The 15370-nt window shown below is 40.2% G+C and overlaps 1 protein-coding gene across 2 annotated transcripts in view; it reads left to right on the forward strand.

The window, feature by feature from the left end:
- Positions 1-15370, forward strand: part of gabrb1 (gamma-aminobutyric acid type A receptor subunit beta1) — a 74869-nt gene that overhangs the window by 45480 nt on the left and 14019 nt on the right. For both annotated transcript variants that reach the window (XM_079370522.1, XM_079370521.1), the window contains exons 5-6: positions 331-551; positions 14947-15029. In XM_079370522.1, coding sequence (XP_079226648.1) covers positions 331-551; positions 14947-15029 — 304 coding nt within the window. The remainder of the gene's footprint in view (positions 1-330; positions 552-14946; positions 15030-15370) is intronic.

Consider the following 15370-nt stretch of genomic DNA (forward strand, 5'->3'; position numbering starts at 1 on the left):
TAAGAAGTCTTGGGCTCTATCAAATTTAAAACAGATATGTTATAAAAACTGAACCTCCGTCTGGTGAAAAAAAAAAAGTAGTTTTTTGGACTGGGGGTGAAAACAGGACCCAAGGATTGCTCCTTGGTGAACCCCACAATTCATTATAATCAAACCTCAATATGTTTTCAAAAGACCCATCAGGGGTTTAGAGTCAAAATATAGAATTAAGTTACCATTAAAAGATCAAATGTTTCTTAATTATTGATACACAACTTCAAGAAAACAAGACACCTACTGTATGCCTTATTTCTGATTTGCTGACCGTATTATTCTGTGTCATTCTTGCAGGACTACACCATCACCATGTACTTCCAGCAGTCCTGGAGAGACAAGCGCCTCTCCTACACCGGTATCCCTCTCAACCTCACCCTGGACAATCGGGTAGCAGACCAGCTGTGGGTCCCTGACACCTACTTCATCAATGACAAGAAGTCCTTCGTCCATGGAGTGACCGTGAAAAACCGAATGATCAGACTGCACCCTGATGGAACTGTGCTCTATGGCCTCAGGTAAGAGGGTTTTTCCACTATACCGAAAATGTTGCTAAGCAGCTCTGTCTTTATTATTTCAATATTGTTGTTGACCATGACATTTGGCAGGTGATAGAATTATGAAGTTGTTAAATAAATGATGCTGTTGATTTTACTTAAATCTCAGAACCAATTGGCTCTTCTTTGGCAACGATATAAAGCCTCTGCGAACAATGGCTCACGTCTAGACAAATTAGTGAAGCCAGCAGTTAGCATTAATAAACTATACCAGCCAAGACTTCCTCTTCATGCGCTTCCTTGTTTACAGTCCATTTAACAACTTAAGAAATAAAAAAATGTGTTCAGATCTACATGAAATTCACCACTCAAAATATCTCTATAGAGTAAAAAAATAAGAACAACATGATGCATATTTTTAAGAAGTAAATAGTCAAGCTTTGTTAGCGCCGTCCTCAGGAGAAGAAGAAAACAACTTTTAAAAAGTTTGATTAATGAATGGAGCCTGGATCGATCATTTCTGAGTCTGGAAATCTAAACGCTGATTGGCTGTCATGACACATCATCAAACAGAATTATCACTAAAGTTGAACATTTAGATATAGAACAGATTGTCAGCTGCACTTTTCAGATATCTGTTTCTAGAGATAAATAAACGGTTGTCTGATTACCTCTGATGGGAACTTGGATGGCATTATTTCATTTATTTATTTACTGAGGACAGTGCATGTTACCCTCCATACAGACTGCTTCTTACATACACCAAAGCCTGCTGATACGTGATTGGTCAAAACTACTTTAATGCAAGAGTACAGTACATTCTATGTTATATGTAAAATATGAAAACACAAAGACTTCAGACACAACAAAGAATCCAGGCCCTGCTGGATCTAAAGACAGACTGTGGCTCAAAATGGTGTCTGCATATAAAAACACACATTTTGATTAATTCTTTCTATATACTTTTCAGCCTGCTCTGTTTGTTTGTTAGGACCCCCTGTACCATATACATTTTCCTTTACAATAATCCCAACAGGCTCACTGATGCAGTATACATGCATATGTTGTTGTGTAGAAATGTTTTTATTTAGCCTCTACTTCGGGGACAGTCAGGTCCAGAGGCGTTGTGTTTTTTTTCCTCACATCTGTTATATCTATACATCTGAACGTCTATGAACCGCTCACATTCTTGGCAAGAAGTATCACATACACATTACATACATCAACAGAGAAGAGATGAACAGTAAGGGGTCAATGGACTTGAGCTTGTATAGTGCTTTTTGTAGTCCTCTGACTACTCAAAGCACTTTTTTTACACCGCAGGTCACACTTACTCCTTCACACAATGATGGCAGAGGCTGCTATGCAAAGTGTCCATCAGTGTGAACTAATACGTTCACACTCCCCTGAGCCAGCAGGGGGAGCTGCAGGGGCTGGGGTTCAAATCCCTGACCATCTTAGTTGAGAAGTGGCACACATTGGCACGATGTTTGTGAAACTGAAAAACTTCTGAGTGGACTAGTTTCACTTCATGTGAGAAGCTATTACTGCTGAGCATGTCTCACATTGCTGGATGTCTTTGTAAGTCATCCTTGTGAACAAACTACACCTCTGTGTGAGGCTTTATGTGAAAGACGTCCAAAGATGTCCTCAACAATGTTTGATCCAACCTCCTTTTTTGAGTCATTTGCACATTAACGTTTGTGGATAATCCTGACAAAGTGTTCAGATGTGCTGTGTTTAAATCGTCATTATTAAGCTATTCCAGCAGCCTTTGGACAACCAACTCTATGAGCCACAGCTGCCCCAGAAAGAACCAGATTACAGACCTGCACATCCTACTTTTTGTATCCAGTATTGAAATCTACATCATATTTGGATTGATTTTAGACATAGAATTCAATGTGATACCTGGTATAGAAAGAAATACGTCCACATACATGTACAGTAGTGTACATAACCTCACACCCCAAATAATACCTACTACTGGAGCCAGTTGCTGAGATTGTTGTGTATTTTCTTTTGGTTGTGGGTGTGGTCCCTGTACTGGGCACTATGTGGAGCCTGAGTGGGTGCCCTGTTTTAAGGAAGGCTCCAGGTGAGGTGAGAACAGTTGTCTCGTGTCAGCCTGTGATCACGTCAAAAGTGAATGTGTTTGTTTTTTTATTTAGTAGACGCAGTGGTTCATCTCATATTTCTTTTTTTATAATTACTAAAAACAGCGTCCACATTCACCCCTCAAGTCACTTTTTTTTATTGGATTTGTTAAACATTGGTCAGTAAACCTACATTTAATTTTTCTTGCAACATTTGAACCATGTTTGGCTCTCAATGTATACGTAGACTCATTTGTATTCATGTAGTTATATTTTATAAGTGCTCGTCTTTTTAGCTCACCTGTGCATATAATACTAAGTCTTTAGGTGTCTTTATTTGTTCAGCTTTGTTGTGTAAGTAAATTCAAAAAAATTGTAAGCAACAAAAATATTAATGTCAAAGTCTTTGCATCTTTCAGCAGACATAACTAGTAGATTTTGATGGGAAATTAGCACTCATCACAAAACCTGTCAGTTCAAGTAAAGTAGGAACTGTGTGTTGTGTAATTAACAGAAAGTAAGATTAATGTCCTAATTTCAAGCAATAAGATCTCCAGATTAATAATTTCATGAATGGTTGCTTCACATTTTAAAGCTGACGGGCCCTTAAAAAGAGTGGCTCTACTCTGCACACTCTGTGTGTGTGTGTGTGTGTGTGTGTGTGTGTGTGTGTGTGTGTGTGTGTGTGTGTTAGAGAGAGAAGGTGCTTTTTATTTTCTCAATGTCAACAAATCCAAAATAGGAAAATACTTTTTTCCATGTTTGCATACAAAAACCTCTGCAGATCTCCATAAGTAGCATCTGATTAGCATGGAGAGCATTCCTCAAAGGCTTCCTTCAGAGGGTAAGTGTTGCTCTGTCTGTGTCTCCTCTGGTGCTTCGAGGGAGAACCAGCTGGTAAATCATTTATGAAGCCTCTCCTGGTGCAGTGTACACACACACACGCTCGGCCGTGCCCTCTGCAGCAGAGCGGAGCGACGATGAACCAAGCTGCGTGGAGTTAACTGAGGAAACTGTGGGCCAGTCACTGTCAATAATTCAGACCTCTGAGTTCAAAGGCATTCTGTGCTTCAGCGTGAGAGAGGAGTGATGACTTGACAGTTTTCAGATGAGAGACTTCTTTTTTTTTTTTTTTTTTTTTAGCTCTGAGGCAAAGCTGCACATTTTAATAAGATGCTATGGAATATATCAAAGCTTGGATCTGCATCAACATCTGACATTTAGAATCACTGTAACACACGGCTGCTGTCAGGGTTTCAGTGTTTATGGTGTCAGATAAAATGTGGAGTGTGTGTTTATTTAGAGTTTATGTGTTCTACTCGTGTTTTCTTTGATTTTTTTCCCCTCACAAACTCAAGTGAACTGTTGAAGCTAAATGAGTTATTGACGTGTCCTAAATTTAAAAAAAAAGAACTAACCCAAATGATGCTGGGAAATTAAAGGCACAGATTTCGCCGCCAGGGGTCAATTGAACAACAACAAAAGATGACGTTGTGGCTGGCGGGGAATCATGGGAGTTAAACAATTACAGTTATTTTAATGTATTATTTTCCATCTTTTAATAGAATCTTAGTAAGGTGGGAATTGTTTTATGCAATAGGTTAAATTGGATATATCCAATAATGTGACATATCCCATGATGCACTTACCCCCAGTTCTCAGCAGACAGTAATACTGTAGTTCACTCTGACGTCTCATGGCTATCAGCATCGTCTTTTGTGAGTACGTCATGTTTGCTTTAAGGCTCATTTGCATATTTCCCTGAATAAATGCATAATGGAAGATTTAAACACACAAACAGCGGTTGATCTGCAGAGCATTAAGAGGTGCATTTTATTGTTTCTTCAAACTGTTGATGATTGAAGACTTGCATTGTGTCTTTTTGTTTCATGCAGGTTCATCAGGTGCAAAAGCTGTGCAGTCTTGTTGTGAATCAGGCCATCAATGCAAATCAATGCTGTTGCTGTCCTAAACATTTTTCCACCAACTTTTTGTGCCTACAACCCACAGTTTTATTTTTCTGACACAAATTAAATATCTCTGATTCCCTCCCGGAAACAAATCAGAGTAAAGCATTTTAAAGTAATCCATTGTGTTGATACCTCCAGCAGCCTGTCAAAAACTGGTGCCTATATTTTATGCATCAAATAATTTAGCGGCAGAATTATGGACATGTTCTCTTTTTTTTTTGCATTGTTTTTTTAATATAATTTAATATATGATTAGTTTTTCATCATTCATAAATACTCACTTCCTTGTCTCACAACTTGATTTTGTGTTCAGAATGTAAGCCACAAAGTTCCACCATGTGTCCTCTGATTATCCTTTCCATTTGTTCATGTTTGGTAAACATGCACAGTGTGTGTTAACAGCTTTGGCTTGCTTTGGGTTGCACCATCATTGGTGCAGGATTTGGTGATGGTGTGGCAGGTGGTTGAGCAGCAGGCCTCTGACAGTTGACCAGTACAGGAAAAGAACCAACATGGTTAGCATGGAAACATTTATTTTAGAGGAAGACACTGGGGTGACTGTGAATCATGTTGTACACAGCAGCTGCTGCAGGTACAGCTTGATTTACAGTAAGACACAGTCCTGAGGTCTATACAGTATCCTTAGCTTTCAATTGGTAGTCCAGATGAGGGAAGAAATAAGTCAAATAGACAAAGATAAAGTCCTTTATTCCATATGTAGCATTAATTATAATGTGTAGAGAACGATAAATGACATAGCTCTAATAAACAGCTATAATACGTACCCAAACCTTTTAAAAACCATATAACATGACTGTGGGGAGTCAAGTGGATTGAGATAATTGTGTGCATATCTAAGTGGTTGGCTGGACATATGCCATTTGTAAAGTACAAAAATAGGGCTATTTAAAAAAATATATATATAATGTTTATGCCATAACATTGAAATCCTCCAGTGGAATTGTCTGCTAATCAGAACATTCCCCCATCCTCTCCTGCTCCTCAGCATCAGCTGCCTCTGCACTTGCTACCTGTGCTAACTGACACGGTTCTGCACCCCTGGTAGTCGTGGCCTTTGGGACACTGTGGAGGAAAGGAGTCGTCTCCCTTAAAACTCATTTTAGGAGATAAAGTTTCAGATAAAGTGTTTGTGATAAAGTGTTTGTGTTCTATGTTATACATTGACTGTATGATGCTGCAGCTAATGTACCTATAGTTGGTATGTCTTATACCCCCAGCCTTGTCCATGTTGATAAATTGACATTTTAAAGGCATTTTAAAATTCTAGGCAGATGTACTTCAGCCAAAACATTTGGGATTAGTTGCCCTTTAAATTGAGTAATTGAATTTATTTGAATTTACAAATGGTTGTCTTCTTTGAGTTTACTTCCTTTTTGCAATGTGTGAGCTATAACCTGTGCCATTACTCAGAGGCTGACAGCACAGTTTGCAGTTAAACTCTGCATTCACACAGAGCAGGTCAAACAACAGAGGTGTGTTGAGCTGCCATTCATTCACTGCCAGGTCACCCTCCCAATAGTAGACAGATTCCTCCCACAACAAGTCTTCATTAGGTCTTCCAGCAGGGGGACATAGGTTAATTATCTTTACATCTCCTGCATCAATCTGGCCCTGTTTATGGTCGATTTCTGAATGAGGGGTTGTAAGTAAATATAACACAAGGAGGACCTACAGGTCGGAACAGATCGGGAGCACCAATCTGCACAAATTTCATGTTGACAACTGGTTCTCAACAGCTGAACTAGCCCAGGTGTCAGACACATAGAAGCAAGAGAGAGAGAGGGAGAGAGCAGTATCCAAGGACTGACCCGAAGTGCTTTCTATTTTTGCCCAAAAAACCAGGAGAGAGCATCTTGAAAAGGACAGAGAGCAGCGGCTAGATTTGTCAAAAAACAACAGTGGCTGGCCCTGTCTTCATGGCTCAGTGCACACAGGCCCTGGAGGCTGTCCTCACCATTCTCTGTGTCCTCAGAGGTTTACACATGAAGCACGAGGGCCCTAAATGCTCTGAAAATGTGTACTAATAAAGAATAAGCTTTCTATTTGGCATACAGTATACGTGAAGAAGCCTACATGGCCTCACACGGGGCACCGTATGTGTCACAAATAAACAGACAAACAACAGATAAGGTGGAGTTTTTGCACTCACTCATAACTGTCTGAAAGAATCATTATCTACACCGTATTAAATACGTTACTTTAAGTACTTGAAAAAATTCAACTGTGCACAGACTATTTGATTTTGACTTTTCAATATATGAAACATTTGCTGTTTTTGAAACCCCTGACTGCCAAACTGTGGATATTTTTCAGTATGCCTAAATAAGCTGGTTTCCGGTCTTGGAATGTGGAAGTAAACAACAGGCCAGCAAACAGAAAATTCTGGTCTGATAAAAGCTGACAAGTGATTAAATTGAATTCCATGATCTTGAGAATGAAAAAGATAATTGGTGCCATCTATGCATGTCTGATCTTGATTCTTTCCCTTGTTACAATCGCAGTTTCTGTCTGCATTTCTTTTTCTGACCTGGCACTTTGAGCTGCGTTAAACAGTATGTGAGGAAGACTTGTCTGATTCATACTGTAAATTGTTTCCAAATCAGTACAACACCTGCTAATTTTTTCCATTTGTTTGCATACTTCATACTGCATTTTGCCCAAATCAGTACATACTACTAACATTGTAGATGCTTTCGGAAAAGAAAGCCTTTGTCTTCATTGACTTATGCCAAATCATACTTAAGCATATACCTTGAGTTACTTGCAGTAATTCATCTGCAGGAGCCATAAAGAGCGAGTGGCATTTAATGGTCCGCATCACATCTGTCACACTTTTTTTTGTTTCCAGAAAGGCAAAGCTTGGTGCACATACAAAGCAGCTGCCTTTCTGTTTCTCCTTTGTCTCCTTCTGGTTTTCCTTGTTCCATCTTGCTTATTTGACTCCCACCTCCTCTTATTCTTTCTTCCCTTTTCAATACTGCCCTTGGATTTTCATTCAACAGACGAGGCCGTTTCCAGATTGAAAGAAAACATTAAAGTGATGAAAATGCAAAAAGCGGGCAGAAAACTGTCAGTCCTTTTTATGGCATTATTGTCAGTTTGATAGTCGGGTATCCATCGGCGTCGTATAACTCATGACGTAGCAGATTTATTTCTGCACTATTCTATTATCATGTCAGTCCTTGTCATTACTAGTTATTGTCAGTGTTCAAAATGGTTTTCTGCAGAGAAATATTCATGAAAAGACTTGGGTCAAGACAACCTCTGGAACTGAAAAATAGGCCAATGTAGATGTGCCAAAACGGCAGTCCTTCAAATAGCCACTGGAGTTGGACACAAAAGCAAGTGGACCAAACAGAATGGTATGGGGCCGATTTAAAATGAATACAAAAACAAGCCTGAAAGAAATTAGTACACTTCATATTTACATTACATATCAGATGTATGCAAAGTGTTTCTCATGATCAGCTCATGTAGTTTCATATTTTTCTGCTCAGAGTCAAGTTAGGTGTCCAGTTTAAGTTAGCATGACGTTTTACCCTGAGCCACCTCTGTAGCCCTACAAACATATAGTCTGCAAACTCTGACATATAGACAGAAATGTTTAGAAATATGCATTGTCCCTGTAAAATAAAAGTTATCCATGTGTTTGGTAGTGCAATCCCCTGAAGCAAGTTTGATGAGTGTTGGGTCAGATCAATGCTAAGAGTTCTCAGGTTGACATGAATAAATCACCTTTCCCATTTTTGCTTGACTTTAAATGTAACTGTTCGTTTCTAAAAATAGCTTTCCTTTTTGTCCCAAAAATCTTTACTCTTCATAGATCCTGTCAGTCTGATGTCTTCATCTAACATGAGTGATCTGCTCTCAGGTTTGCAGCGAATACGAAAACTGCTGCCACTCAATATATCATTGGATAAAGGAAAAAAACAACATATTAATGGGGAAATAGTCAGCATTACTTTCTTTCTTTCTCTGTGTTCTCAGCGCTGAAATAGTTTTTCAAGCTTTCTGCTTCTTTTCTCACAGTTTATGAAGGAGCTGGAAAGATTTCTTTCCAGAGAAGCACACTGCAGAATCATTATCCCCCGAAGGTTCCCACAATTATTCATCCAGTGTGCTCCCTGCTGACACAAAGCTATATTTAGGTTTGCCAAAATGACCTCACCGCTGTCTGGCACATACACGTTTTGGATGTTCGTGACTCAGTATCTTGGTTTGGCGTTAATAGACGTGTAACACATACATGGTCTGTTTGTTTTTAATGCACAGCGCAGATGCTGCAGACCTGTTTTCCTGTTGTTTCTGTGGCTGCTGGAGGACGGCTGTCCTCAATAACAAAATAAGATAAAAGATGACAGAGCAGCTAAGTTTAGTCTGTGCCGCTGGGCCTGTACTGATGCACTGTTTATAAAGCTGCTTGTCATGGCTCAGTATATGGGCCTTCATGTGAGGGAGGCTCACAAAGAGAATGAATAGCCATGGAGTTGGGGAGGAGTCCATAAGCAGAGTCCAATGTTGTGCTACATCGCTCAGAAGATTAACACACACAGACTGATTTTCAATGCAGGGGTATGAATACAATTTTATAAGATGCAGGTTTTTACAAATATAGCACTACACACCTGAATGTTCTTCAGTGATCACTATCTGTGACTGTCATTTATGAAGACATGGACCTTTTCCTTTTAAAGCCTGCATCAAAGGTCTATCTTCATCTTACCAGATGTGGATTATGTGGAAGTCGCCACAAAAATCCTCAAATAGGCTATAACGAGTCTGTGCCTCCTATTACATCTGTGGGCTTGGCCCGCACGAACAAATAAGAGTGGACCTTCTTTTACAAGCCGGTGTTTTTCAAGGGTTAACATGAGCATGCTAATTCAAGTTTTCATGCTCTTTAATAGTCTATTTTAAACAGCGCTGTTTTCTTGCCCTTACCGTAGCAATTGTGACACGTGACACCACTCAGCCAATCAAAGGCCCTACTCAGACCAGGCATTGCAAGTGAACAGAAACACCCGGAGGAGTCAGCAGGCAGCAAAATCTCAGAAACACAATGTGAGAAGCTGAGTGAGTCAGGGAGAAGCAGACATCGTGTGCTGCTCTTCAATTAGAAAAGAAGGCAGTATAGAAAGTGATTTTCATCAAGAATGGGCAGACTCTCACATGTTCATTTTCCCCATGGGCAAAGGATATTGCTTATATAAAGGCCTGCCTCCTTATACAAGCCCACTTCACGTAAAGGTCTGGTGCCTTCTGCAGTGGTCGTAAGCAAAGTCTTGACAAGATGATCTTGTCTGATTTTTACTGTGGTGTCGGGTGAAGTGACTCGTGAATGGTAAGAAGATCCAATAGTATCCTAACTATCTGACAGGAGGCATAACGCCACTGTGGAGGAGTCGGACATGCTTCTGTTCATGAATAGATTCTGTCCTCAGTGCTTGTATACTTGTAATAAAAATGATCCTAATAATGACAATGTAAGTGTTTTGTTTGAAACTCCCCCCCCCCCACACACACACACCCTCCCCATTAGAGCTCTAATAGAAGCTAAAATGTAAGTTGCAATCTTACTGTTGTCTTAAATAAATCATATTGAGCATGTGCCTCCAACAGAACTCTGACAGAACAAATCACCATCAAGTCCTGTGAAGTTTGACTCGAGAGATGACCGGCCATTCTTGACCAATGTGATGGCCTTAAAAATCTTTCAGGACGTCAGAGCAAATTTATCAAACGTTATTTGATAAACTGAATGAACATTTGAAACGGTTCATCTCCACAGTCAGCTGTGATGGTTTCCATTTTTATCTCACATAAAATAAAAGAGAAACCGAGGAGGAGAGAGAAGTTTGTGGCTCCTTTTTGGTCTTTTATTAGGTATATGCGTGAGTGTGTCTTTGAGTCGGACTCCATTTTTGGATGATTCAAACATGAAAACGCGGTTGGTCCATTGAAGACCTAATGATAGCTTTTCCAGAGCGGGAGAGCTGCAGCATCCTGCAGTCTCTCCTGACAGGTCACTGAGCTGGCACTCTCTATTTTTACTGACTGTCCACTCTCTGCACTTATTTTATAATTCATGCAGTGGTCTTTAATGCGTTCAGCGTGTCTAAGACGTACATGGACAGCCCCAGGAATATTCAAGATGGTAAGAAAAAAAAATGAATATTCATGTCCTGAGGGGCTTTTTACCTCCTGACACTGTAGCAGCTGAAGATGTGAGAACAGCTGGACACTCACTCTCTGCAGAGTGAAAGAAAGAGGATCCAGGATGAGCATTAGTGCGGCTTTAATGCCTTTCAAAGTCACACTTGTCACCCCTCTTAACTTTGCCAGAAAAGGTTTGCTTACATGCTACTATTTCACATCATATTATACATTAAGTTACGCAAAAGATGTTTATTTCTGCACCAATGAGCTCTGCAAAACCATGCTAGGAAGTCAAATCACGGTCACATATAGCACTGTGATTAACCCGTTATGAAAGGTATAGTATGTTGAATGACAGTGTTCAAATATCTAAGCAGAGAGAACTCCCATGATTCCCCACCAATCTTGTCACCTTTGTTATTGTTTTGATTGAGAGCCCCTGGCAATGAATTTTACATACTGTGTGTTTAAACCTCATACTGCAGATTTATTCAATATTCCTTCCTATATATTCCAACAACCTAATTAGTTTTAGGTTTTGTAAATAATTAATTACCCCAGAATGATCATCATTATATTCCCTCTCTCAGGTCTTAACTTTGCTGATGTTTGCGTAACCTCACCCGCTGAATCGATGTCAATAAACCTCAGTCTTGTGCTGTTGTTGCCTATTTTAAGTGACGTAATGAGTGACGAGAGATTTGAATGTTTCTGTGATCATTTTGCCATTATTGACTTAAAAAGGATACGTTACTAGTTATCTACGAATAGTGGCGTTACAGTACAGTGATGGCCACTGCCCTCTACAGGTTGAAACCTGGCTACTGCAAATGAATGATTGTATTGGCTGTCTATCTGGTGGGAGAAGACATGTGCTGGCAGCTTTCATCACTAAACCCTATCAAAACGCCCAACCTGGAAAACTGTTCATGAAGACCACTATTTGTTAAAAATGTTAAAGTCATTAAATTCAAGGACAGCGTGGGCGTAGCACAGAAAGCTTAAAAGACCATTGCCAGGGTTGCTTTTAATTGCTCACCCTTCTAAAAAGGGCAAGTAAGAAAGACATAAGCAGAGGAGGCTGCGCACAGAAGGAGTTTAGATAAAGCAGAGAGGACACAACAGAGGACACACAAACATTCACAAAGCTTCTCAGTGATGAGACAACTGAAGGAGAGAAAGGGTCTGAAATGGTTGCTCTCGTTTTGTTAATAAGTTGTTGTTTTTTAATAATAATTAATAATAATAATTTACACTTTATTAATCCCACGAGGGGAAATTCAGTTTTTTACACTGTGTCTAACACACACATAGGCCGAGATACACACTCATGCACAAACAGGGTTCTAGTGACATGCAATAATGGAGAGGTCTCAGAGTGAGGGGGCTGCCCACAGCGAGCGCTCCAGAGCAGTTTTGGGGTTCGGTGCCTTGCTCAGGGGCACCTCGGCAGTGCTCAGGAAATGGACTGGCACCTCTCCAGTTACCAGACCAGTTTCCGGACTTGGTCCGTGCCGGGACTTGAACCGACGACCCTCCGGTTCCCAACCCAAGTCCCTACAGACTGAGCTACTGCCGCCCCACAGTAGAGTCAGTCTTTATACTTCAGAATACATCAGAATATCAACACAAGAGCAAAGAAGAACACACTGGAGCAAATACAGCCAATAAATACTGTGCATGAAGACCGTACCATTTGTGTGCTTACGATTTATTATCATGCACCGGTTGCAAAGAAAAAGCATCCCCTACCCCCTCTCTCACTCACTCAAAGGGGAATTCTCCGGATGATATCCTGCTGCGTTCTCACATCAGCTCACCCTGTCTTTCTGCAGAAAGAAATACTAGAGTGCTGGCAGATAAAAAGTTGGCTGTTTGCATTCACACATACAGCTCACCCCCGAAACCTTTAGGAGTTTTTGAGGAGTTTCTGCAGGTGTGAAAGCACGATCAGAGGGTGCACTCACATCGGCAATCTGTATCTTGCCTTAGCACGCTTTACCCCTAAAGTCAAGTTCCTTTGACTGGTGTGACGGCTCTGATGCATGCTCATGCATGGTACACTTCCTTGTCCCTGGCATGTTTGGAGTGTGCTTTGGCACGATACAGTTCATGCAAAAGCATCGGTACACAGCGTGGACGGTCTTTATGAAATCCCACAGAGTTCTGGCTGTACCTAACATGACTCACAAAAAGCGACAAAGGCAGTAAACTAACTGTCCTCTGTGTGGTCACAAACTCGACTGCCGTTCCTTTTAATTATTTTTGTTTTGTATTTTCGAGTCCATCTGTCTTGTAAACTAAGCACGCTTTCATAATTATGTAAAACCATTGTTGTGTTGTATTACGACTTTATGTACAAGAAGTAACCGTCTCAGGCCCGGTTAGTCCTGGAGCAGAGTGAGTGCCGGCCAGCGGGGGAAGAGGGAGGGGGGATAATCGTGATTAAACATCTTACAGAAGAACTGGGCCTTGTGTGAGTGCACCCTGAAAGAGTATACGAGGTGTACAGTGATTGTTTCGATGCTGCTGGACTGCTGCACTTTAAATGATTTTAACTGCAAGTCATCAGGAAAGCTGCTCTCCTGTAACCCCTATAATATTTATATTTGGGATTACGGCATATTAAATGCTGTATGCATGGGTAGTTTACATGATTTTCTGGCATGAGATTTTACTGCATTTGCTGTGCTAAACAAATGATTTCCATTTCTGACCCTTTGACTGTAAAACAAAGCAGTAAACATCTGTGCCAGCCTGAAAGCAGAGCCCACTTCTGTAACAGGACGAACTGAAGGACCAAAGATTTTCTCACTCAGGCCAAGAACTGTGACTGAAACCAAACGACTCAATCAATAATTTTTGTGCTAAATTTTCAGACCAAAGTGTCTCCTCCCTCAGATGTAAGACTTCAAAGGGGGGAGGACATGAGTTTTACCCACTTGCCTGGATTTTAGTGTTAATTCTTAATTACTCATAGTTGTAATTAAGATTAAACACAAGGCCTTTCAAAGGGAGCCGAGCTGCAGTCATGACTCCAGCAGTGCAGAGGCAATTATGGGAAAGAAACAGATAGTTCAGTTCCAGGCTAGATGTAAAAGGATTTGTGTGATTGAATGCTGAGTAGGTAGGACGTCTGCTGTGTGAGGGCCAGAACATATTGTTCATTCTTTAATAAAGTGAGTTTTCTCAGGCATCAGAGAAATAAACGCTCTGCTCTTTTGTAACATGAATCCTGCATCTGTTACGGAGTGAACTGAATTTTCAATTTTTGCATTTTAATGAAGATTTTATCTGGGAGTTGTGTAAGGCAACAGTGCTTTAGAGATGCATAGATACAAACTTCCAACTTGCTAAATGCAGCAGCTGAATCAGCAGCTCTGGACTTAAATATCTGACCGTGTAGCTTCACCTTCGCTCAGTCTGTTGATAAGTCGTCTACAACACAGAGTACAGGGGAACAATTAGTGTTGGAAACAAAGAGGACAACACTTAACAAATTACTGGAGCCCCAAGCAGACAAAAATTCACATACATATTTTACATACTCTGATTTCTTGTAATCACCAGTATTTGTTTTCTCCAGATTTCTCATATACCTAGCATGAAAAAAAATAAAATAATCAAAAACAAACATATGGACACGCCTCTGCTGACTATGCAGGATCTTCCCCCAGGAGACAGGGAGTCTACAAAGTAATCACCCATGATGCATTCACTGACCTAAATAAAAAAGAGTAGAGGAAACTTTAACTTATGAAAAAAATTGAAATGGATGTTAATGTGATTAAGACTGAGAATGGAGCAGGGGTTGTATTAAATAAGTTCATTCTTCTTACTACTCCTTTTCAAACTGTTGAAATATTTTGTTGGTTTATTTATTATCTTGTTTTATTTATTGCAAACATGTTATTTTGTTATTATTCTTAATTATTGTGATTATTTTCATTATTTTTGTTGTTGTTGTTGTTATTCCTTCACATGTTCAAAATAAAACGTAAATCATGTAGCTCTTTTGAGCCGTAGCATACTGAGCAGAAGTTAAAAACTTGTTGGACAGAAAGAGGAAACACTGTGCATCTGCAAGACGACTGCATGTATTAAATGACCCGGCATGAGATTGTGTTTGAGGTGTCTGCAGTATTTGACAATATTCTCTTTTGTTTCTTTCAGGATCACAACAACAGCCGCCTGCATGATGGACCTGCGCAGATACCCGCTGGACGAGCAGAACTGCACCCTGGAAATAGAGAGCTGTGAGTGGCACTGAGTTTGTCTATGTGTTTGTGAGTGCATGAGCCATCAAAGCCACGCAGCAAAGTTGGTCACAGGTACAAAGACTCGAAAAGGCTCTCCTTCACACCTGCAGATCGGTTCAGTGTGAATGCACCAAGTGAAACAAGAAAAACAATGTTGCTTTTAAACATGGAGCAGTGGTTCATTCATTAGACGGTTTCGTTGACATCTTCTGGCTACATGAACTGATAGAAGGAAATCTAACTTTGGGGCTTGAAGGCGGTCATACTTCTCTTTCCAGAAGGTTTTCTTTTACTTATGCGGAGTCCCAAAGAGCTCACCTGTAAAACAGGAGGAAAAG

Source organism: Symphodus melops (genome assembly GCF_947650265.1).
Source record: "Symphodus melops genome assembly, chromosome: 19".
Lineage (NCBI taxonomy): Eukaryota > Metazoa > Chordata > Actinopteri > Labriformes > Labridae > Symphodus > Symphodus melops.